The sequence below is a fragment of the Pieris rapae genome, chromosome 8, assembly GCF_905147795.1.
Source record: "Pieris rapae chromosome 8, ilPieRapa1.1, whole genome shotgun sequence".
Taxonomy (NCBI): domain Eukaryota; kingdom Metazoa; phylum Arthropoda; class Insecta; order Lepidoptera; family Pieridae; genus Pieris; species Pieris rapae.
The window spans coordinates 3,922,035-3,945,971 of record NC_059516.1 but is presented as its reverse complement, the minus strand read 5'-3'; the positions used below and the strand labels follow the sequence as shown (position 1 = coordinate 3,945,971).

Genomic DNA, 23,937 nt, shown 5'->3' with positions numbered 1-23,937 from the left:
TCCTAGCCTTTTTACGAGATCAAAATAATGTTAGTATATTATATATGCCCTAGTTTTCCAGTTGAATATTTACCATCTTGTTGATAAAAAAAATGATGATTAAATCATTCTAATACACAGTATCCAAAAGCACTCATCCGTCTCTTTTCAACATAGAATTTGATTTAAAGGAACAAAACACTGGTGTAATAACCACTGAAGTTTTTATGAATAAGAAATAAATACAAAACAGTATTCCTAAAGTAATATAATATTTAGACTAAATCTTTACAAAAGATCTATTGGCTAACCATTATTTATTTACAGCTTGTCTTTTACCTAAAATAGAGGCTAATAATAGTAACCTAGACTAGGTTATTCCGATCTTGGCGTTCTCTGGCGATGTGAATCCACATTGAACCTTTTTTTTTATAACGTGCTTCCGTCTTCTTATCTGTCTCGCTTTTGCTTCCCACCGTGGTTACGATTCTGTTCCATTTTTGCATTTTCTCTCTCATCACATGATCAAATTCGAAATATTTTAATTCATATCGGTAAACAAGTACACTTATGAACGCCAACAGAAAAGATGTTAAATTTATTCTATATTTACATTTTCTACCACTTCGCGAGTCAAGGGCGTAGAACGGGAGAGAAACTCTCCGCCACTCCTTTTAATCGCCAAGTTTTGAATCATACAAATTGTTTATTGGAACAAAGCAAAAACAAGGATTAAGATCATTTAAATATTCGTAAAATAAATACAAAAAACTTTATCGATTAATTTACGTTTAACTAAAGTTTAAAATTCAGTGATTCACTAATTACGGTTGAAAGTTTGATGTAAAACGAACACAATTTCCATATAAAGAGAGGTCCACCCATCCATGTCTTTTCAGATGTTGGTTTGATTTTTTTATATCATTTAATTTTGCCTTTCCTTTTTAGTCCTCTGACACTTTTCTCCAGTTGTTCTGTCATTGCCCAGATGTAACACCCGCATGGCAAACATGGCATTATACACATATTCTGAACCTTTCTCCTTTCCCTTCATAGGCTCTTAGGTACTAATGTAATTAATTTACTTTTCAGCTAATTGATATATCTCTTTCAATATTATTTTCATAGTAAATTACTGTTCCCTTGAATTATGTCTTAGATTAGATGATTAGATTAGATGGATTAGATCTGTTTTCTACCTTTTGTAAATGTTTTCAAAAATACGCGTACTTATGTACACGCGTTAGAAGTTATACTTCTTTGGCGTAACAAGATAAATACAACTAAAATGTTGACTATTGCTAACTTCAAGGTGTCGGTTTTTTGTGACGGTATGCGTGCTCATGGTAAAAATTTACACTCAGCATTTTTCCCTAAAGAAGTATAACTTCAAAAACCTAGATTGGAGTAAAACCATAGTTAAACTCAAGTTTATTTTAAGTAACAATTGAATAAGACGTTTTTCCAAGTAATATTGTAATCAAAATATATTAATTAATACCGAACAAGGAGAAAGTAAGAGGCTATTTAATAATATTCCAAGAAAACATCAGAATATCGTGGTTTCATAAGCACAATTTGTAATGACGAGGAGTAATGTGGAAATTTGATGAGGGAGTAATGGTGGGGGTAACGAAGTGTGACGTCATAACTGTGGCTGCATGATAAGTCTGGATGCGGTATTAAAAGACTGTTGTAAAGGTTTTTCACTATAAATATTTGCCATGCTACGTTTTCAATGTGTAGTTTTATTTTTGAGTTCAATAACATTAAAAACTAGATACAGGTACTACGTTTCTCCAATAAACCTAGTCTGCTACGTGCTAGCACAAAAGTATCCGCCACCTGCATCGGTAAATCTATTGCCGTCGTAGATCTTTTGATTTGATTCTTAACAATTATTTCAGGGAAACAATTTTGATAAAATAGCATAGCCCATTCAGGCCGGGCTACACTCGACAAAACATCCCAAGCTGAGCTGCAAATGCCATTAAGGCCAATAGCGAGATTCCATTAAAAAAAAGAAAATAGGATCATTCTAGTCTTGACTTCCGAACGTTTAATATTACTCTCACAAGGCTGTATCTATAGAAAGATTTTAATGAAGGTCCAGACAATAAATTTGTAAAGAAATACTTGTTAGATGTAACTGCTTAATACTGCATAAAAGAAATTCATTGTAATGTTTGATCATAAGTATAAGTATTATAAATAATATACCTCATCCAGTCTTCTCTAATCAGATCGAGAATTTTTCTTAAAGAAAGCGATCCCTCACTTTGCTTAAGCATCCATGTAATGTAAGTCCTGATCTCTTCTGTAGATTTCATTAGCGCCACAAAATGTTCCTCTTTTTCCTTTCCATTTTAATTATGATTCGTTAACGTGCACAATTCATGTTATTTTTATACTTTTACTTAATCTAAGGTTTAAACTTTTTTATAGATAAGATAAAAGACATTACAGCATTTGTGGAGGAATTTGTCTTTGATGTTTTAGGTGATTTTGTGTAAACCAAAATTCAAAAGAATACCATAGACTTTTTTGTAAAACAAATGACATAAATTTCTAACAAGTAGATTGGTCTGCATCCAGGGTTCGTTTAAAACAATTTTAATTTTAATCTTTTTTTTATATGACTCTGATTCATTCACCCACTTAGTCCTGGAATGCGAGGCTGTGGCGAAACTGCAGAAATTCACGGAGTAATGAGGTCGCTCCGTGAAGCCCGTGTAATGCCCACAAGACTTCTCCGCAAATGCATTTAATACATAATATTTTATTAATTATATTATTAAAATTTATTATTAAAGTCTCAGCAAAAATTAACAAAATATTCTATTCGAAATGGCTACCTTTGGCTTTTTTACAGGCCTTTAATCTGTTTGGCCACAAATTTATGGATTTACGCGATGTTTCCAAGGAAAATTTCGCCACTACTTTTTGTTTAATGTGTTTTTCCATTTATCGCTCAGTATCTGGATGACCGAGCTTTGCTCGGTATTTTAATTTTTTATTTTTATAAATTGTATTTTTTAGAAATTATATTTAAATACGAATTACATACTAATAAAATGATGAATTATGAATCTAATTATCGAATAAAGATAATTATAGATCGAATAAAGATATATTCATATTTAAGTTTTTATTTGACTGACATCTTTCAACGAGCAATTCTATGTTTAAGTTGATAAAACACGAATAAAATGAGATTTTCTCGGAATTATTCCTAGCTAGATTTATCACCCCCGAAACCCCCGTATACTATATTTCATGAAAATCGTTGGAGCTGATTCCGAGATTCCAATTATAGAAATATATACAAGAATTGCTCTTGCAATTTAGTTTTAAATAATGAATGAAGTAGTTTATTTATAACGTTAAAGCAATAGATTCATATAAATACATGTAAGTACTGCAATTGTGGTCAAATAATTTTAAAACCAGACAAAGATGTACAAAATGTTAACACGTAAAATAAGAAATGTATTGAAAACATAAGGGTTGGAGATGTATCCAACGATAATAATCCGTCCTTTTTATTATTTCTATCACAAAAGAAAACCGCGGGAAACTCGCCACATTCGGCAGATTATTGTTGCCCCCTACTAAAGGCTTTCGAAAATATGTAGAATATTTATTATATAAATTTATTATATAAATATACTTTATATTAATTCTCTCTTCTTGTACCCATCAGAATAAGAAATATAAAAACAAATATCTGTTTATTTGAATATTGTTCTGATGATAAATTTTAATATGATATATTCCATCCAGCTACGTTTCTTTAAATATACGTTTAATATTTGAAATATAATAATTAACATAGTGAAAAACAATGTTTCTTAATATTCAACCAATTATGCATACGTTGACGATGTGTAAAAAAGCAATCTACAGCATTGGGTAAAATAATACAGATTTAATAAAATAAAAGTTATACGTGACACAAAATTTTAAAAAATTAAAAAAGTAATCTCCACGGCGGGGAATCGAACCCCGGTCTCCCGCGTGACAGGCGGGGATACTTACCACTATACTACCGAGGATTGTGAATGAAATTGCCAAATTATAGATTAGAATTCGTTAATAGCCGAAATAGGACGTTATAATTTTAAATTGTTATTCTGATTCAAGGTAATTTTATAAACATATTTTTTTATAATCTATTTTTATATTAAGAAATCTTATATCATAACGATCTAACTTCAGACTAATTTATTTCTTACATCAAATGTCGCCCGGGGAAATCTGTAATTGGATTTGTCTATTATAATCAAAGTCTAGCTTAATTTACTTAAAAGCATATTTAACATAGTCCTTGTCCATCACAGTATCTATTAAGGAGAAGTCATTCTGTTCTTGTGAACTACTTTTTCCACTAATTCGAATAGATTCCAAATTTCAATCTTCTCACTAGGCCCGTGGTGACATAATTCAAAAAGCTGAATTACCTCGATATTCACGCGCTGGTGGAGTTTTTGTTCGTGGGCTCCAGCAATCTTTGTATTATTGTGACAACTTTCTCTACATTAACATTTACATCACAAATATAATAAATTCATTAAAGTTATTAGACAAAACTTCGCCTTAAATCATTACACAATAACAAATACTAGGTCATCGCTAAATCGAAATGTGACGCTGCGTCAGCGCACGTTTTAGATCGTAATAATAAAAAAATATCGTTGTAAAAATACTAAGTTTAAACTCTTTATATTATAATATGAAATAATCATGCATACGTACGTTGTATCTGTACAAATATAATCTAGTTGTTTGGTAAACATTGAATACATATAATTAAATATTAATTATTCTTGATAGAAAGAATTGTATAAAAAATAAAAAAAAGGAAATCTCCACGGCGGGGAATCGAACCCCGGTCTCCCGCGTGACAGGCGGGGATACTTACCACTATACTACCGAGGATTATGAGTAGGACTTGCAAATTATTGATTAGAACTCGTTTATAGCTAAAATAGATCGTGAGGTCATTCTATGTTATTGCTATCATATAAGAATTTTATTAATACAATTTAGATTGGTGAATAAATCATACGACTTTACAATGACAGATAACTAATTGATAACGCCCGAACACTAATTTTGTAAATTTAAGAGTGTCTGATATAACCATTAGAGTGCGTTGTTTTTATATACATATGTCGATAAATATGAATTTATTATATTTAAATCTCGAAACGGATGCTTTTAAGAAAAGTGAGAATGAGAATTGATAGTAATCATTCAAAAATGTCGCCCGGGGAAATCTGTAATCGGGTTTGTCTATTATACCCGGCCCAATCCTGCCCCATCCCGAGGCTATCCGGGATTTTTATCTTGGAATCGGATGACGCGCGGATGACTTTAGAACCGAATCTCCTAGATTGCGTTCCAAATTCGAATATCTGAACGTTGATTGGTCCTAGTTTTATCCTTATCTCGTTAACTACGTCGGACACTTGCCTAAGGGAGTATTATCTCAATATCTAGTTACTTTTTTATTATAGGAGATAGATAGTACAAAAACTAATCTTATTACGTAGGTTTATTCTTTATACCTAAGAAATTGCACAAACCCGTTTTGCCGTGGTTTTTTTATGAAAATCTTTTAGATAGCTTATAACATGACTTATGAATACAAATATAATGTCCTTGATAATGTAATTATTGTTTATAATTTTAATGATATCCGTTCTCATGAGGCAGAGACGGCTGATCATCTTCTTGGCTATTACAAAAGCGGACTCAAATAAACTAAGGAGGTTGTAGCTTTATTGGTTTGTTTTCTTCAAAATGATGGAAAAATAATAATTTGACGGTACAAAATTTTATGGATTTTATGGGATTTGATAGCAGGTAAACATAATATTATATTAAAAATGTGACAAATTCATAAATCTTTTCATGCTCCATACCTTCCCTTTTTCTGTCAACGTTAGATATTTTGTAGATAAAAACCATGTCATTATTTCCCATAAAAATGGAATGTAATAAAAATATACCTGTTATTCGAGGGTAGACCGCATCTTGACAGTCCTATACTAACAAGATGCTTTACATCTGACTTTTGTCGTCCCCTCAAATCCTATAGTCAAAGATTATAATACAGATACATCTTATAAAACTTTCTTTCTTTTTTTCTTATGTGTGGCCCAGTGTGGCTATAAATAAAAGCGTCCGTGAATGTTTTCTTAGTTACAACCAACATAATATGTAATATTTGTTGTATTAAAGTTGTAACAGAAAAGTAAATGAATGTATAGGGTTTTCTATACAATTTTTATTTATTAAAACGATCTTTAGAGTTCTGACTTCGAGTTTTGCAATTCATTTTTTTAAAGATCCTTTACTAATACAATTATCGAGCCATATATTAATTAGTGACGTCAACTATTTAGGTATTAGCTTTAAGCCCTGAATTCAGTTCAGCTTATCAATGTAATTACAAAGTTAATTAGTTATGAGCTAAATGCATCGGAAATTATAATTTATTGGACAGCTAATTCTCGCCTTTATATAAAATAAATAATATCACGAATATTGTGAATTAACTTTTACCCGTGGGAGTTGTAATGATTAAAAACAATATTAAGATATGTATTAGATTGAGTCTTCCACTTTCCATTTGTTAAAATGAACAATTTTTGTATAGTTACTTATTGAGTCGTACACGACTGAACTCGACTCTGAATCATAAATTTGTTGAAAAAAGAACCAACGAGATTATAGAGTATTATCTAATGATTTGTAAGAACAAAATATTGTTTACCAAGGATAAAGAATTATCAACTAGAAGTTCTTTTTCCACAGGTTTTAATGCAGGAAATTATAAATTCGATTTAATGTTATAAGAACTTTATTTCTCATTACAAAAATGTATTTTATTTACATGAGAAACTTAATATTTATATACGAGCGAGATGCACGTCGCCATTCGCCATCCCAATGTTCACTCTACTATGTTCACTCTATCGGGCATCTTTAATATAATGCCTTTTTTGAAATTTTTCAAACGCGCCAATATTGCGTATGCAAAATTTTAGACAGTAATTTATTAAATAATTGCACACCCTCATATCTAATATCTAATAGACTTCTTCAAATAATTTAGTTGTTAAAGCTTTTTGCTGGGACGTGATTCAGGAACCGTCAGTCACAATTGGTAGTATATAGTATTTTAAATAGAGGTGTAACAAACTTATTGCGCTGTGAAGATGTTTTTTTAAGTAAACGCTGTTTATGTGGCCTCTTTTAGAAATCATATCTTTATTTTTATCTATGTTAAATCGCTCATACTTCTGTTTTACGTTTCGCCTTAGGCGGTCTTCAAAGTTTGGGATTTTCAGGTCAAGAGGTTGGCAGATATGAGAGGCAAAGTGAGTATTGTTTGCATACCGAATATTTCTTTAGTCGCCCCGAGCGGGCTACGTTCTATTTGAGTGAATCTTTGTTTAGCGACCTTTGACTTAAGTTTGTCTTTAGATGACCGCCATCGAGTTAGAGTACTTTACCTAGTTAACTCCCTATGTAAGATTAATTAAAAGAAGAGAGATTTATTTATTCTGGTTTTAGCTTTGAACCTGGAAAGATTTCATACTCAAACATAGTTCTAGCAAATAACACTGACAGCTGTTAGACACTATATATACTGCTAAAATATATGGCCTTACAAATAGTCCGCTCTTTATATATATAGTTTTAAACAACAGTTAATAATTAATTCGCCCCCAAACAACACTTATAGCAAGTCTATCCTGTGTTAAATTATGATCGTACTTTTCATCAGAATACTTCAAACAACCACTAGGTCCTTTGATCTCATGCTGTAGTGTCCTCAATTTGCAAAGCCATTAACGCCTAGCCACAGGTGAGCCACTCAGACACAATGCAGAATATTTTTCAAAGCAAATGAATTGCAAAACTGTTTTGGTTAGAGCATGAATATGAATGGAAAACATGGCAACAATGATGCGTGCTTCTCTATTATTTTCGAATCCTACAGCGTATTTAGGTTTAAATCTTATTTCTCATTAAATTTTTATTATTTGTTAAAAGTTAATGCTCTCAAAATCAGGCGTTTATTGTTTGCGAAGTAGTTTTCTACTTTTTCTGCTACCATTTGTGAAATTTAATTTAAATAAATGTTTACTAAATGTGTTAAACAAAAAGAAAGCTTCACTTTAAAATATTATGAAAATGTTATATCGTAACTAGTACAGTGTTATTTCTTGGCTGAGATTTAAAAAACTGCTCCCTGTCGATCCATCTGTTGTATAAAACGGATATTGATTAATCTTTTTCGCGCGCTCCCAAGCGCGCCATCTGACAGATAATGAATGACCATAGCCACGTGACAGATTAAAAATGTTATTTCACAGATTAAAGTAGTGTTCTTTATAACAAAGTTAAATCAGAAATACATTTTTAAAATCTATCCGAATTTTACTGAAACAAACATATTTACATAATAATGACTCATAATTAAACTTGAAAGTAAATACAAATAATTAAAAACAAACTTCGCATAAGGTAAGTATTAATGCATATTAAACCGTCTATCATCAACAACACCAGCAGGCAGTGCGGTTTCGGCGGGAAATCAAGATGGCGACTAATTCCGTGCAACCGGCAACCGACAGTACGCAACTGTCAACGTGAACAGATGCTTATATTATGATCACTGAATTAATTATAACAAATTCAAAATTAAAATATACATACTAATTAAGAAGCTTCTATGCATTTGTGACGTATTTATGATACGAGTAGAGAATAAAGAACAACAGACGTTCTTTTGCCTCTGTAGTTTGATTTTATTTGGTTGGAATATTGATAAAAAATTGAAAAGCTTTTGTTTTACTGGAAACAGTGAATTAAACAGCCTGTATAAACTAGAATGTTAATCAGAAGATAAATATGGTAATTTCGTTCAACCATGCGGGTAACAATTGATTTATAGTTTCGGTGTTGCCCTGTAGAAAACTATCCCGATGACCGGGGAAAGGGTTAATTATATTTGCGGACTTTTGGATTAATTGCATTTGCGAGTGTAACAAATTGAGTTTATTGCTAAAGTTGCGAAAACTTTAACGCCTACCGTTTTACATGCTATAAATCTTGGCCTTTTTATATTATGCTTTGTTACTTTAACCATGAAAACCTCTTTGAATATAAAACATTTTTTATTCTTGATAAAATAACCCCTAATATATATAGTGAATAGTTTTGTCTTTTATTAGTAAAAAAGTGTTTTCTTTAAACAGCAATATCAATCTCAAGACTACTTTTGTAGTTACAAAAATGATTTTTGAGTATGACCAGCTGTTTTTGCAAGTGTGTAATTATCTGTAAACTTTGAGGTCGTGCGTTTAATACCCTGCCATACAATTAAAATTATTCCATTAAAGTACAAAGTTGATTCTTACTTGTATCAACTTACGAAGAAATTTGTTTGCTATGGCTTTATAGAATACCAACCTATTAGTATGTCTATTTTTTAATAATAACATACCGGGAACATTTAATACATTCAACTATTGTGATAATACTAAGCCTAACGTATAGCTCTCTCGGGTGTCATAGAATACCTTGTCAGTACTAAATTCTATGCCTATATCTGTATGCACAGAATACTAAAGTGATAGAATGAATAATTTCGTTTATTACGATTTACGTTCAATAGTCAAAGAACAATATGCCATTTAGCGTATAGCATAAAGCGTATTCCGGAAGGTATATCCTGTGGAAACTTTTGCATACATTGTGCGTGTAAAAAAAAACAAAACTGTCTTTACAGAATGTGTTTAATAAAATTGAAATGAATAAAGTACACAAAACAGTTCTTAAATCTACACTACCATGATTCTTATCAAAATGATTTAAAAATCAAGATCAAAAAGTGTCCAAAAAGCGGAAGATCTAAACTTTACATTTTCTATGTGAATACTTAGATCAAAGCACAAAGTTTTACAACTACCAGAACTCAGACTGCACCTCAGATTTCAAACCAAATTTACTTGAGAACTCCTTACCAACTTCGAAGAGATCTCGTTCTATTTGTATTGATTTGGTCGTGTAAGTTCCTTCTTTGGTACAAAGTATGACGTAGTGCCGACGCATAACACTCTGAGGTTGAATTTAGGCAGTGTAGGTAAAATCAGGAATCGTGTTACTTTTTAGATATAACTTGATTTCTATAGAATCTTTACAAGTGAAAAATTTATATCCCGCTATAAACATATAAGGTATTTTTTAAATAGATACTTATATTGTGATCACGCAAACCTCAGCAACAGTTTCGTTACACACAGCTGCAATAAATATTTGTGAAAGAAATTCTCTTTAACTACATAAATTGTGTTGTAATGGAAGTCTGGAAGAAATCGCTCTAAAGCGATAAGGCCCCCAGTTGCTTGTCATTAAATTATGTTTAATATTTTCCTTTTATGTAATGCAACGAAATGTTAATAAATAAATAAATTTTAAAAATATATATAATATGGTTCCTGTAAACTATGATATTGAAATCAAATAAATTTAACAATTAACAAATTTAAAATTGTCCCTATGGCAGTGTACCTTTAACGTTGGCATGTCAACCCTGTATTGCGATACTTATTCGTTGAGCGAGGAATACACCATCTGGGGTCATCGGTGCTATCTATCTATCTTACAAATAAATTTCACTTTCCAATAACTTTTTCTAGACCACATAATGCGCAAGATTACGAATTGTTTTATACTCGGTGTTGTCAAATATAATAATTATCATAAATACAGTTTTCACGGAAAACTTAAAAATATTCTAGAAGTCTTTCGAAGTATCCTTGAAATATCACATGTAATTTTAAAAGTTTTTAAATTACACAAATTATAGCTATGATTCTGGCTATAAAGGCACTTAAAGCTAATAAAACATAGACCGGGCAATGAAAAGTGATGGAAACAAAACGATCACTCCCCAATTGCCCGTGGGCCACTCGGCTGATTGACCCGACTGGGGATTATTGAAACTCCGGCCACAGACTACATTATCCACTAGTGCGTTGCACGTTTAAACGTCTAACTTACAAGTGACACAGTGTAGCATCGCACTTTCTACATAGAAGTTATTCCGGCCGCTAAGTATATATAAAACTTCTCGACCTCAGACACTGGGGCCTTCGGGCCAGCAACTAGTTAGGCCGGAGCAAGTCCTTCGCAAACTTTAAACTTTAATGCTCTGTGGTATCACGAGTTCTTTTATTGCAAAACCATCGCTGGTTTAACCTGCAGTCAAGTCGAAATGTAGTATACGGAAAGAACACAGGTATGGTGCCTTTTTACATTTGTGCATTCTACAGTAGTACAATTACTTAATGTGTGTTTTAGCACTGTATTCTAAATAATCGTGATCGTTTTTTAATGTCCACACTGTTTAAATAATTCTGCGATTCAACGCTGTATTTTATGGCTGCGTTCATCGTTATCTGTAACTGATGGATTTAAAATTCACTGTTCCCGATCGGATGCAGGCGGAAATTGACTTCCGTATTTTTGACTGTAAAATTTCAAATTTAGAATTTCGTCAAACAAGCAATTACTACCATTTAAGCCGCTTAACACCGCTTCAACGGTGCTCATACATATAAAATATATTTAGCGAAACGAATGAATAAAAACGTAACAGATAATTCATACGAAGATTTTAAAAGCAAGAGCGCTCAGCATTCAAAGGGAAATAACATGCAACGTTTTATGAGAGCCGTTTGATGGCAAATACGTTCATAAATTCCCGCGCCATCTATATATATTATTGCAACTGACCTGTCTGTACATAGAAAACTAAATATTATTTATTTAATATTTCAAATTACTCTCAATATAACTTAGAATTTATTCACTTGTAGTTTAGATACATTCAAGTAATTGTTTAATTACAATAACCTAAATATTAATTATAATATTATACATCAAGAATTAGGTATTAATTAGTAAAATGAATTTTATAATTTTTATTGCACTTTTCCTTATTAAGTTTCATAATGTTTGAAGTTTACTTAGTATATTTGTATTTAGTCATTTATAATTTATTTTAGTTGTAAGAATACTAAATAAATAAATAATTTTCTTTACTATACAACCAACTTTTTTTTATTGTTGTAAAGTCAATATACACGCCCCCGCGCTGGGACTACTTTTAATAGTAACGCGGTGAATTTAGGGGTCTACCGATACGACGTGTTTCAGTTACCCATAAAAACTCATTTAAAAGTTGTCAGAGTTTCACACAAACATTCTAAGATGAAGAGCATCTTGATCAAAAAGCAAAATCGCAGCCGGATGAGTTAGTAGCTATGCATAAATTTATGGATAGCGGTTGGCAAATGTCTTAGACTAAATCAAATCGTCCCAGTACAATTTCAGCCAATAGACATTGAACGGGACTGTCCTGGTATTTTATTACGTGAATAACTTAGATGTTAGTCTTTGTTGTCGAGACGTTTTGAAATTGGATTTTCATTGTACATTCAAATGTTTCAATTCTATGTGACGACGTTGATTTTCGTAGGGCCAAGAAAAATATCGTCAGGTAGGGAAAGACTAGTGTTACCCTTCGTGGGTCCCACGCCCACGTAACAATCAATTTGATAGCTAAGCCCTCTATTCTAAATTTTAATATTTTTTTTACATAATGTAATTTCAGTTTTTCATTATATCTTTTGAAATCTACTTATACTGTGTTTCATTAACAATTTTCAAGTAATTTCTTTCTAAAAACTATCATTTAAGCTAGTCTTGTAGTCTGAAGTGGGCAATTCATTTTTAGATATTAAGAATTATGTATATTTCTGGGGTGGCATATGAATTTTGTAAGGCAGTAAAAATCTACAGAAATCTAATCTATCAGAAAATTATTTGAACCTATGAGGATATATACAACTTCTCAGCCAGCCAGAAAGGTCATGGCGATCTCATGGGTCGAGGATTCTTCTCTTAGGTTGGAGGAAACGCACTATATATTTTATCCACTGCCGCATTGTGGATGGTGAATTTATAAAAATTACTATAATCTAATAATTATTAATAAAAATAATTTTCAATAAATTAATCTAATAATTGCTATAGTCAAGAGAGTAGTTTAAAATAATATACAGGCTGGTATTACTCTGTGCCTGATATATCGTATGTATCGAAAGGAGTGTAAAAGATTCAAATAGAAATGGACAGGAGACATTGCGACAGAAGACAATAAATGGACGGAATGACTTCCTCGCTATGACAAAAGAAAACAAGAAAGTCAAAGAAGGGGGAAGATGATATAAATAGAGCAGCTGGCCCTTTGTGACTACGTAAAGCTAGATACCGAGAAGAGGAAGCTCTTAAAGGCGGCCTATGTCCAACGACGTGCTGTAATACAGAAATTAGCAATTATTAGTGTTTATAGTACTTCACATTTTGATGTACTAGGAAGAGTATTTTACAGCAATAAGGGCTATTATTATTATACTTTAGAATAATAATTATTTTACCTTACTTTGGTCTTTCGGAAAATCTGCTTCTGATTGTAAACACATGTCAAGGTATGGAAACTTAATAAAACGATTATTAATTAAAACAAATGTAACACGAAAGTTTTGTAATTATATTTACGAAAATCGTATTCATGCACTCAAAACACGCAATAAATTAATGAAGTTATGTAATTAAAATTACGAAGACAAAGCGATGTCAAGTAATTCAAATGAGGGTAAAAGTTTGACGTAATTACGCTTTGAGTAACACCCTATACGTATTAACTTTATCCCAAATTCAGTGATTTCAAAGATCTAGAGAAGGGATACAAATATGTATCGATACTAAAAACTCGACACTTATAAGGTCCTTTTTGAAATTTGTGTTACAGAACTTGTCTTAATATTCTATGTTAAAAATAACTTACACCGCGAGTTATGTTAACATTCATTAAGTTACATATTTTGGTAAATAATTAGTAGCGTAAACCAAATATTAGCAAGAGCACACTTGAAGCCAAAATGAGACCTTTAGTTTTTCCCATACTAAATTGTAATATAACATTTTCGTTTCCGATAATGTTTAAGAGGTCGACTGTACTCTTAAAACGATCATTTAGATCTAAGAATTCACTAAGCCAAGTTTTTGTTAGCGTTGCAACTTGCAACCCCATCGCCCTAATTTTATGTAAGCTTGACACCCAGCTTCAAACAAAGAGTTTCATTTGAACATCCCTACAACAACCGTACTTCGCGATAATATGGAATTGTTATTGTGAGGTTGTTGAATTGAAATTTTATAATATACGCAATATTTATATTTCAATGCTGACTTAAATATTGTGAAGACTTCTGCTTGGATTTCCAATAACTAAGAGTCGTAACAGTTGTTCCACTGACTCCGATGCCGAGTGATGCATCTCATTATAGAATGTCCTGTATTTGGAGCCTCCAGCAATCTGGAACAACAAATAAAGGTGACTACCGAGCATTTACCCGAAAAAGTCTCAGATTTCTGCAATAAGATTGTGTAATGGCTCGCCTATAATAAATGTAGTATAGGAATGGAAATATATATATATATATATTAGGAATATATATATATATATATATTAGGAATATATGTATATATAAGGAAATTTCTTAATATATATGTATTTGTACTTAACTGATTTGGTGCAACATAAAATTGGCACAAGGTCAGTGTCCAAAGGTAAATTAGAAAAACAAAATTTGGTATAAATTACTACTACATTTTATCACTCCTTAGAAATTATTGCAATTTGTATGTACGCTGAAGATTACAGTACATAATTTATTGCATTATTAATATTAATAATTTGCATATTATTCGACTCGTGTCCTACCATTATAAAAGGATTCTCCTATATTAAACTTAATGAAAAAGTCACCTAATTGATTTTAAATTTAAACTAAAATTTTAATCGAAATAACAACACATCCCTGCGACAGTAATAACAAGAACACGAAGAGTACAAGATTAAGTTTAATTTATTTCGTCTTTTACTATGCCTGCGCTTAATATCCACTGATTTGGCGGCAAATTTAATTATGGCATGCTTTTGACGTCGATTGTGAAGTAATTTCGTTTGTGTGACTCTCATTGTCTTGTTTAAAGACATTTTCGAAGAAATATTGTTTCGCATTTTGACGCTGTGGCCTAAATTTAAGCTATGCTTTTGTTTTCGAAATTTAATCGTCAATCGTTTCAACTAATAGGTTTAAATTGTATTGTCTATTGATAACGCAAAGGTGTGGTGTGAACTAGTCTGAGCTGGCGAGGTTCCTGAAGTTGTAGATTCGAACCCCGGCTGTGCAATGGACTTTTTAAGTGCGCAGTCACTCGCTCGTATGATGAAGGATATCCCAAAAAAAAGTCGACAACGTGCACAAAAGGTTGATCATCTTCTTACCTACTAGAAGAAAAAGAATAGAGCATATTATAGTGAAATCTGAGGCTAGGACGAAACCAATCTATCTCTAGCACCCACCTAGTCTAGTGGCTTCCCTTCGAACAGAAATCCTCTGAGAATTTGGATCATTGAAACCTGTAAAGTGGCCAGGACACTTCTAATCTTCTGCAAGGAGCAAAGGAGCTAAGTAGCGTAGGAAATTGCGCACAACTGACTAAATGGAAGTGCGAAGACAGAATAAATACTTAATACATATTGTAGCGCCACTGCTTTCATTATTTTTATTTAAACGTAACATACATATCAAATATATATTTCTAAATATATAAACAACATAAGCGTATAAGAAAGTTACAAATACCGTTGTGTATATGTGCTACATAATATATAATGTTATATTAGACGATGTCCACGTAAGCGTTCAAGCTTATTTTCCAGTTTTAAAGTTAAATAAACAATACATATGAAATTTCACACATGCATTGTACTGTGACAATGGCATGTCAACGAGCATACACTAGCCAACGAGCCGTCCCATTGTCGTGGAAATACTTTTACATATTTTATTACCTCGTCGATATCGTTACTGTTTGTAAGAATATAATAGCGGGTGTTGCCACTGAGAAAGCTAATACAAAATGTTAAAATAAATACGTTGAAACTTTTTTAACTATAACTTTTTTTAGGAAATGTCGAGTGATATAAGTATAACTTGCGAATAAAGAATATAATTTTTAATATGAATAGTGCAACTATGAAATGTTGTCTGATTAATTAGCGACAGGTTTATTGTTTTCAACTTGGTGTTGCCATTATGTATTGTAAAAGTGGTAGAACAAAACGAATTAATACTCTTGACGAACGAGAAAACGATAAAAACAGGTATAGTCACTGAGTACTGAGTCGCCTTATAAAAATACCACTACAATGCGAAAACATACTTACATTATCCGGAGAACGTATCATATAAAAAAGTATTAGAAAACATAGACTGTGAAATACATCACACATATGTATAATGTATCTTTTCAAACGGTTTAAAATCTATTTGTTATTGTTCAATGTTGGTCGGACAAAGCACGCTCAACCCTTGTAAGCTTCAAAGTATAAGATCAAAAAATCAAAATCAAAAAGCGCGTTTGTCTGCCTGTTAGCTTAAAGCTACGAAATTACTTACCTTGTATTACACAGATAAAAATAAAAGTGGACAAGTAAAAATAAAAGTGGAGGGGGGTCATACTGCTAAGAGTAGTTTATACAGAAATTCAATACATTTTTACATGAGTCATACTTAACGCTATGGGTTGGCTTAGCATGAACTTTGACGAACGTCAGACTGCTTAACACTAAGTTCTGTGTCCGAATCTTACCCTAAATTTAGTTTCAAAATAGTCAAGTAGATTTGACACATACATTTAAACTGTTGTGAATTTAACCACAATTGCCTCTTTCCCATCTATTAACGCATTTAGGAATGAAAGGATATTTTATGAATGAACCATTGCTATTATGTAATGAAATAATGAAGGCATTGTTTAATAGTGTTCTCGTTACAACAAACTTCCGTTTTCCGTTAGCTGCGGGGTTTTCATTGTAAGGCTTTTTGTTTTTTCAATAATAGCTCGCCCGTGGCTACGGCCAGATTATAATAACATCTTTCAAAACGAAAGCTTTGAAGGAAATTTTGTATTTAAAATTTATTTTAAGATTAGCTAAGGACTTCGTCTCTGTGTGATGACTATTGTACCGATAAAGGCTACATTACCGTATTTGAATCTATGACTTGGCCTAAAATATAATTCAATTATTTTTTTATGGTACAGAAATAAAAGTGTATCGCAAAATATATTGCTCAGTGCAATGATTTAAAACGGCTGGTCGAATTCGAGTGTTTTTTTTATTAAATCCCTAAGTTGGAGGAAAGTTTTTACTTTTACGGTTAAAGATAAAATTTAATACTTTTACGGTTTATAGTGAGGGACAGTATGTAGCTACTAAAAAGATCTACTTAGACTATCTTAAACTTACTTTTTTACTTTAAAAAATCAATAGGTGTAACGGATTTTGCGGCGACAGCTATAATATAAAACTCAATGAATACATTTCTTGTATTAATCTCTATGGTTAGAATACTATGGTTAAAATACTATGCTTTGAAAATCCGATTAAAAGATCAACACACGAGTTTTTAAAATATTGAAATTCCTAACAAAAAATAATCCCGATGGAATTATAAAGTACACGCAGATACGTACCTAACTGATTTTCTATTCACAAACATATTTCCAAACGCGATAGCGCGTAAACTTCAAAAAATACGAAAACCCCGCTGTTGAAATTCAATCAACTGCCACAAAAAAATTCCCTCTGTTTATTTCTGTTTCAAATGAAACTGTCAATCGCTAACTGTTTCATACGTTTGGTGTGCCACGAGAGTTGATTGCAAATACCACTTCTTTCTAACCGGTTGTAACAAAAAAATCTTGAAAAACGCGATACCTTGATAAAAAACCTGCTTGATTTTTTTAAATAAAAATATATTTACGGTATGGTAAGAAAATTGATGGGCCTCAAACCCAAAATGTCGGCGGCGTGTGTCAGTCGTTTGAGAATGGTCACCTATATGAAATCAAAATTCATTTATTCAGTTTAGATCCGTCTTAGGGCATGCATATGAATATCAAAAACGTTTACCAAATTCGCGAAGGAGCAAAACTACGCCATCCGTTTGCAAAATAGAGAGAGTTATTAGAGAAACAAATGATCACGAAATACCTAGTCCTACTCCAGTCATAAGTTCTGTTACAAATAAAAAAGCATTTGAAATGGCCAACTTTGCCCTTTATAAAGGCCTTTAATCTGCTTGGCCACGAGTCTATGAATTTACGAACTGTTTCCAAGGGAAATTTCGTCACTGCTTGCACTTAAGATTTTTTAATAAACTCAATGACACTGCGCCGTTTAGAGACCATAATTTTATGTCTAAAGGCTGGAAATCTGGCTCTTATAAAGCCCGGAACATTGGTTTCCAGCCAGGATTGGATAATCCGTGCCTTGTGACCAGTTGCAATCACTGCATCCTATTTTCTTTAACACCCCTTTGATAATAATCACGAAAAATATGTCAATTTGCGCAAAAATTAAAGAACGTTTTAAAATAATAAAATATACATGTTCCAGATTCAAAATAAAAATAAAAAAATAAAAGAAAGAAAAGTTTTTATGTAAACGTAGGTATTTATGGCCAGACAAGTTAGTACAAAAATCTGACTAGGCAGACTAGACTAGGTTACAATGACGTAACATATAATATATAATTTAGCTCAGTCTTTAAATTTATTTAAGAATCTTCTTTTTAAGCTCTTTTGCCTTGTAAATACTTATAAATATACCTTAATTATGACTTATTAACCCTATGATTAACTTTTACATTTTAAGAAATATAGTTTTTTAGATTTCAGTTGAGTCTTAGTTGGTATGTTTCCTTTGTTGCTTGTAATTAATAAAATCGTAGTTTTATTAATTACAAGCAAGAAACACCAACTGAGAATAAAGTACTTTTTGTACTCTATCCATCGACGAAATCGCTTGTTAACGCCTAATAGGGCTAACCAGCCGTAGGGCCGCCCGCCAGTAAATCAAATGCGTGGGACACGAATAGTTCAAAGATATCCTCTACAGTATACTGTCATGAAAATAGTGCGCTTTCCATAATACTACTTTTATTATGAAACAAAGAGGCAAACAGGCAATAGGTTCACCTGATGTTAAGTGATAATGTTCGTGTTAGTGTCCACCGCCCATGGACGCTCACATAGCTAGAAGGCTCGCAACTGCGCTGGCCTTTTAAGAATTGGTACGATCTTTTCTTGAAGGACTCTAAACCGAATTGCTTCGGAAATACTTCAGCAGGTCGCTGGTTCCACATAGTGGTGGTCCAAAACTGCCTTTAGAAACGCACAATAAAGAAACAACGAACGTCGAGGTGATACAGAAAAGAATGATTTCGTTTTCTGCCACGATGTTCAATGATGAAACTCAACTGCATGTATTAATCCGAACAACGACTCTGAACACTCTCCATTGTAAACCATTTATTAAAGATTTACTTATTTATCAGTTGATTAGTATCAGGCTATAGTTAGTACTTATTGTCCACATTACAGCGACATTAATTAACCGACTAATTAGTGCTTGCATTAGCAGGTTTACCATTATTAACCATTAATTGGTACTGCTATAATATTATGTTTGTAGATACATTGAGTAATGAACTAAGAATAATAAGCTTATAACACGAATGTACAAATTTATAACATGCTCTACCGTTGCATACCTCCTACTTACAATTGACAAGAGGCGGGCGGATCTAGCACCCATAACAAATATTTTTTTGTAAATAGGACTGTATCCATAGCCAAAAGCAGATTTCTAATAGTAGTCCACGCTGTTTTGTATTAGTACTGCTAGACCTTGGTCCTTGGCTATATTTTTTCTTAATTAGGGAAAGACTGGGCCGGCAAATAAAACTCTTTAACTTCTTGTAAAAAATGTAATACATAATATTATCTCCATGACCATTCGCTAGTCAAATACAATTAGAAGTGGTGGCACACGTCGCCCTTACTTGCGCCTTGTAAAAAACTTGCGCAATAACGCAAAAATATTATATTTATATGCGTTATAAATAATATTATTATATCCTGTATGAATTACTAGATAAGAATTTATATTTAATTAATGAACTAAGTTTTTACGTATTAATTATAATTCTGAGCTGTTCATCATCATTACGTCATCTTTGATTTGACTGCGCCGTTTTAAATTTTATGAAAGATGCATGACACTTGTCTTTTCAGACGAGACAGCTATCGTCAAACGTCATATGTATCATTTTTTCAGCCAAAATTTTGGCGCTAAAAAGTAAATACAGGTTGTTTTATTTGATTGTCGTGAATTCGTGATAGGTTTACTAAAACCACATGAAGTAATTATATAAAATTAATATTATAACAAAAATATTCTTGAATATGTCAAACATAAAGAATATAACGACTGTGGCTCGTTCACTGAACAAACGCCCATTTCGAGTTTCTATTGAAGGTAATATAGGATCGGGAAAATCGACGTGTATAAAACATTTTGAGAAATACAGTATCGTGGAAACACACCCAGTAAGTTACCCTTTTCGTTCGACATTTATAATATTTTTAACTATTCAAACTAACTTCAGAACACTAGACACTTAGATGTACATAAGTTATTATTATGAATTATTCTAGGAGCCAATACAAGAATGGCGCAATGTTAGCGGTCACAACTTGCTCGGTTTGTTATATAGTGATCTAAACAAATGGAGCTTTGCATTTCAACACTATGTGCACCTCAGCCGTTTAAAAATTCAAACCAGTCCACCGTCTAACCCAAATGTTACTGTGAAGATGTTTGAAAGGTATTATGTAAATTAATAACTTTTAATTTCTTTTTTGTATTTATTAATGTCAAAGTAGCACATCTAAAGAGAAGATCCCTAATCACTAGGAACCTCTTTTTAGATGTTTAATTAAACATTAAGAATATTAAATTATTACTTTTCTAAATCTAAATTTATTACTATGTTATATGGAAGTTAACATTTGGTTTATTACAATATTGTTAGACTTCACTTAAATATACTCAATAAAACATGTGCTCTATTTATATGATACAGAAATTCTCCTAGTACATAACTAATTACCCTTTAAGGGTAGGGGTGTTTTACTGTAAGGCAATAATATATAATTGTGTTGTGTACTAAAATATGAGACCAGGCTGAGGCATTTACTTGTATAATGTATGCATTTGATGTGTAGGCATGACAAGACTAAATTTGTACATGTAAATATAACATAATATTTGTATTTAATCATTGTCTAGACTTCATTATTTTTAACTTATAATACAATTATATAATTGTATAATTTCAGGTCAGTACAAAACAGCAGGTACTGTTTTGTAGAAAATGCTAAAAAACAGAATTTTCTTCATGACCCACAATACCAAGTTCTTCTTACTTGGTTTGACTATACTGAAAAGAATTTAGACATTAGCTTGGATTTAATAGGTTGGTATGATTTTCTTAAACATTTCTATCCATACAATTTTAAATAAGAAATAATAAGCATCCCTACTAAAACTACAATAATATTACCCAAGGTAAAAAAAATGCCTCTAAAATATATTTCATTGCATGCACTGCGTAAACTATTGATGATAGAAAAAAAAATGTTCCTCAGTATTAAAGAACATCAATCTCAACAAAAAAAACAATGTCCACCCATGCAAAGCTGAGTCAGGCTGTTAGTATTAGTATATACTTGCTTTCACCTATTGGGCAAGTGATCATACATCAAAACCAAATCCATTGACACCTAAATAGTGTTTAAATACTCAATGTCTGGGTAGAGATTTGTATATTTGGCCATTAGACTAACACTTCTCTGCTATCCTTCATATAAATTTTTAACTTCAGTATATTTGCGGACAACACCTGAAGTGGTGTGGGAAAGAATGATGAACAGAGGCAGGGCTGAGGAATCTGAAGTACCTTTGGAATATTTACAACAAGTAAGTAATAAGGTTATATAACTAATAATTTTAAATAAACCATGTCCCACGGAAAATGTGTGTTATTAGCATCTACTTTTTTGAGTCTAGTTGTGAACCCTGCCTGAATGCCATAAGAAAAATATTTATTTATATAAAAAAATCTCAAAGAAAGCACACAACCAGCACTTAAAAATGTCTATACTAAAATAGAGGCCTATTACTAAATGTAGAATTCTATTCGTTACAGGTGCACGAATCATATGAGAATTGGTTAAGTTTCCCCGATGTAGGCTGTGAAGTGTTGACAATTGATGCTAATCGAGACATTCAATATGTGATTGAGGACTTACGAAGATATACATATAAGATATTGGGTGGTAACCATACTAACTAGAAAAATGTAGAAAACAATTGGGCTTTTTATTCAGGGTGTTTAGCGGAATGCTTTATGTGTTAACTGCATAGAAACAGATTTACTATTGTTTCATATTGTATTATTAGACTAAGATGCCACTGTTTGATTCTGTAAATGTCTTTTTTATCAATGATTACTGATTTATGTTTTGTTAAACGATTTTACATCCAGTAAATAATGTAAACAATTGAAAAATTATTAACATATATTAATAGGGTTGCCAGGTGTATCAGGAACATTTTTCTCAATTATTCAGTATTTAAATGTATTATTGAATAAAGTTTTAAAATGGTGCAGTAGGATCCTGTACTTACTGATATGATAATAATCACCCAGTCTAGTACAGGAAAAGTTATGACAAACAAAAGAAAGATTTTCATAGAATGTTCTCTATACTGACAGTTGCCGAGTGCTTTATAAGATACCAAAGTTATTTTAATTTCTGATCATTATTTAGATATGATGACAGAGTGGGAAGCTCTCAAAGTTCAGTATATATTTAAGAGAGGTTCAACAGTGATGTACCATGGAGTTTACACTGTATGAATAGTAAGATCTAGAAAAAATTCAACGAAGGCTTCTTTCAAGTGTGAAAACAAAAGAAGTTCTAATAAAGTATTTTTACTAATAGAAAAAAGATATTATATGTAAAAGTCTGACATTACTAAGAAACATATTCATCACAAAAGATATTTGTATACAGTTATTCAGATTATACTATCTAGGTTATTAAAACTGACTACAGCTTAAATTTTTTATGTAAGTTTTATTTTTGCATTGTATTTACTGATGGTCTGATTTATATTAAGTAGAAAGAATATCATTTGTGCCAAATAATATAATTTTATAAAATACCTATAAATGTTGTATTGGAATCAGGTTTTCTTAACATTTTACGTATTTAGGTAATTAGTATTTATTTAATATTTGTAAGTCTTCTTTAAAACCAATCTCCCGGGTTCGATTCCCAGCAAAATATTTTTTTTCTCTTTACTGCCTGATCTCAAGTTACCTATAAAGAATGATGAATAATAAATCGGACGCATGCCTCATGTTCTGTTGTAGGGTATTGCAAATTCACATTATTTTATATAAAACCGCCTCATTACGCTAAGCCACATTAAAAACTATTAAATTAAGTCTATGTTTATATTTTTACTACGGGTTAGCCACCAATGTTACTACATAGAATAAGAAACAAATTTAGTTAAAATAATAAATAATTTGGAACCGGTGTTTGTTTCTTAAGAAACCATTCTTTGGCCATAATAAGATTGTTTATCTATAGCACAGATTTTCGGCACAGACAAATCTCCGTTGAATGTGACTAACATAATTTAAAGACAACACTAGTCATAAAATATCGAAATAAGATTAAAAAATATACATGTAGACGTTATAAATCTCATCTAAGAACATACCTAGGTCGTCTAATTTACGACGCAATACCATTTTTTGTTTCCATTAGAATTTCTGACAATAAAAATCTTACTCGTGAGAGCACGAATATTGATGA

At 31.7% G+C, this 23,937-nt stretch overlaps 1 protein-coding gene and 2 non-coding genes across 3 annotated transcripts; 1 reads left to right on the top strand and 2 right to left on the bottom strand.

The window, feature by feature from the left end:
* Positions 1–3,962: 3,962 nt before the first annotated feature.
* Positions 3,963–4,034, bottom strand: Trnad-guc. The gene has a single exon. It is a non-coding gene; the product is annotated as a tRNA-Asp (tRNA).
* An 811-nt stretch (positions 4,035–4,845) lies between these two features.
* On the bottom strand, positions 4,846–4,917 carry Trnad-guc. Its single transcript has one exon. It is a non-coding gene; the product is annotated as a tRNA-Asp (tRNA).
* A 15,408-nt stretch (positions 4,918–20,325) lies between these two features.
* LOC111002863 (deoxynucleoside kinase) lies at positions 20,326–23,655 on the top strand. Its single transcript, XM_022273129.2, has 5 exons — positions 20,326–20,592; positions 20,701–20,870; positions 21,385–21,521; positions 21,930–22,024; positions 22,254–23,655. Exons 1-5 carry the CDS (start codon positions 20,449–20,451, stop codon positions 22,398–22,400), a joined length of 693 nt encoding a protein of 230 aa, XP_022128821.2. The 5' UTR covers positions 20,326–20,448; the 3' UTR covers positions 22,401–23,655.
* Positions 23,656–23,937: the final 282 nt, after the last annotated feature.

Excerpts from the sequence above, each read along its gene's own strand:
- LOC111002863 (XM_022273129.2), top strand. The coding sequence starts at position 20,449 with ATGTCAAACATAAAGAATATAACGACTGTGGCTCGTTCACTGAACAAA. Across the intron at positions 20,593-20,700 it reads GTATCGTGGAAACACACCCA|GAGCCAATACAAGAATGGCG; the intron begins GTAAGTTACCCT and ends GAATTATTCTAG. Across the intron at positions 20,871-21,384 it reads ACTGTGAAGATGTTTGAAAG|GTCAGTACAAAACAGCAGGT; the intron begins GTATTATGTAAA and ends GTATAATTTCAG.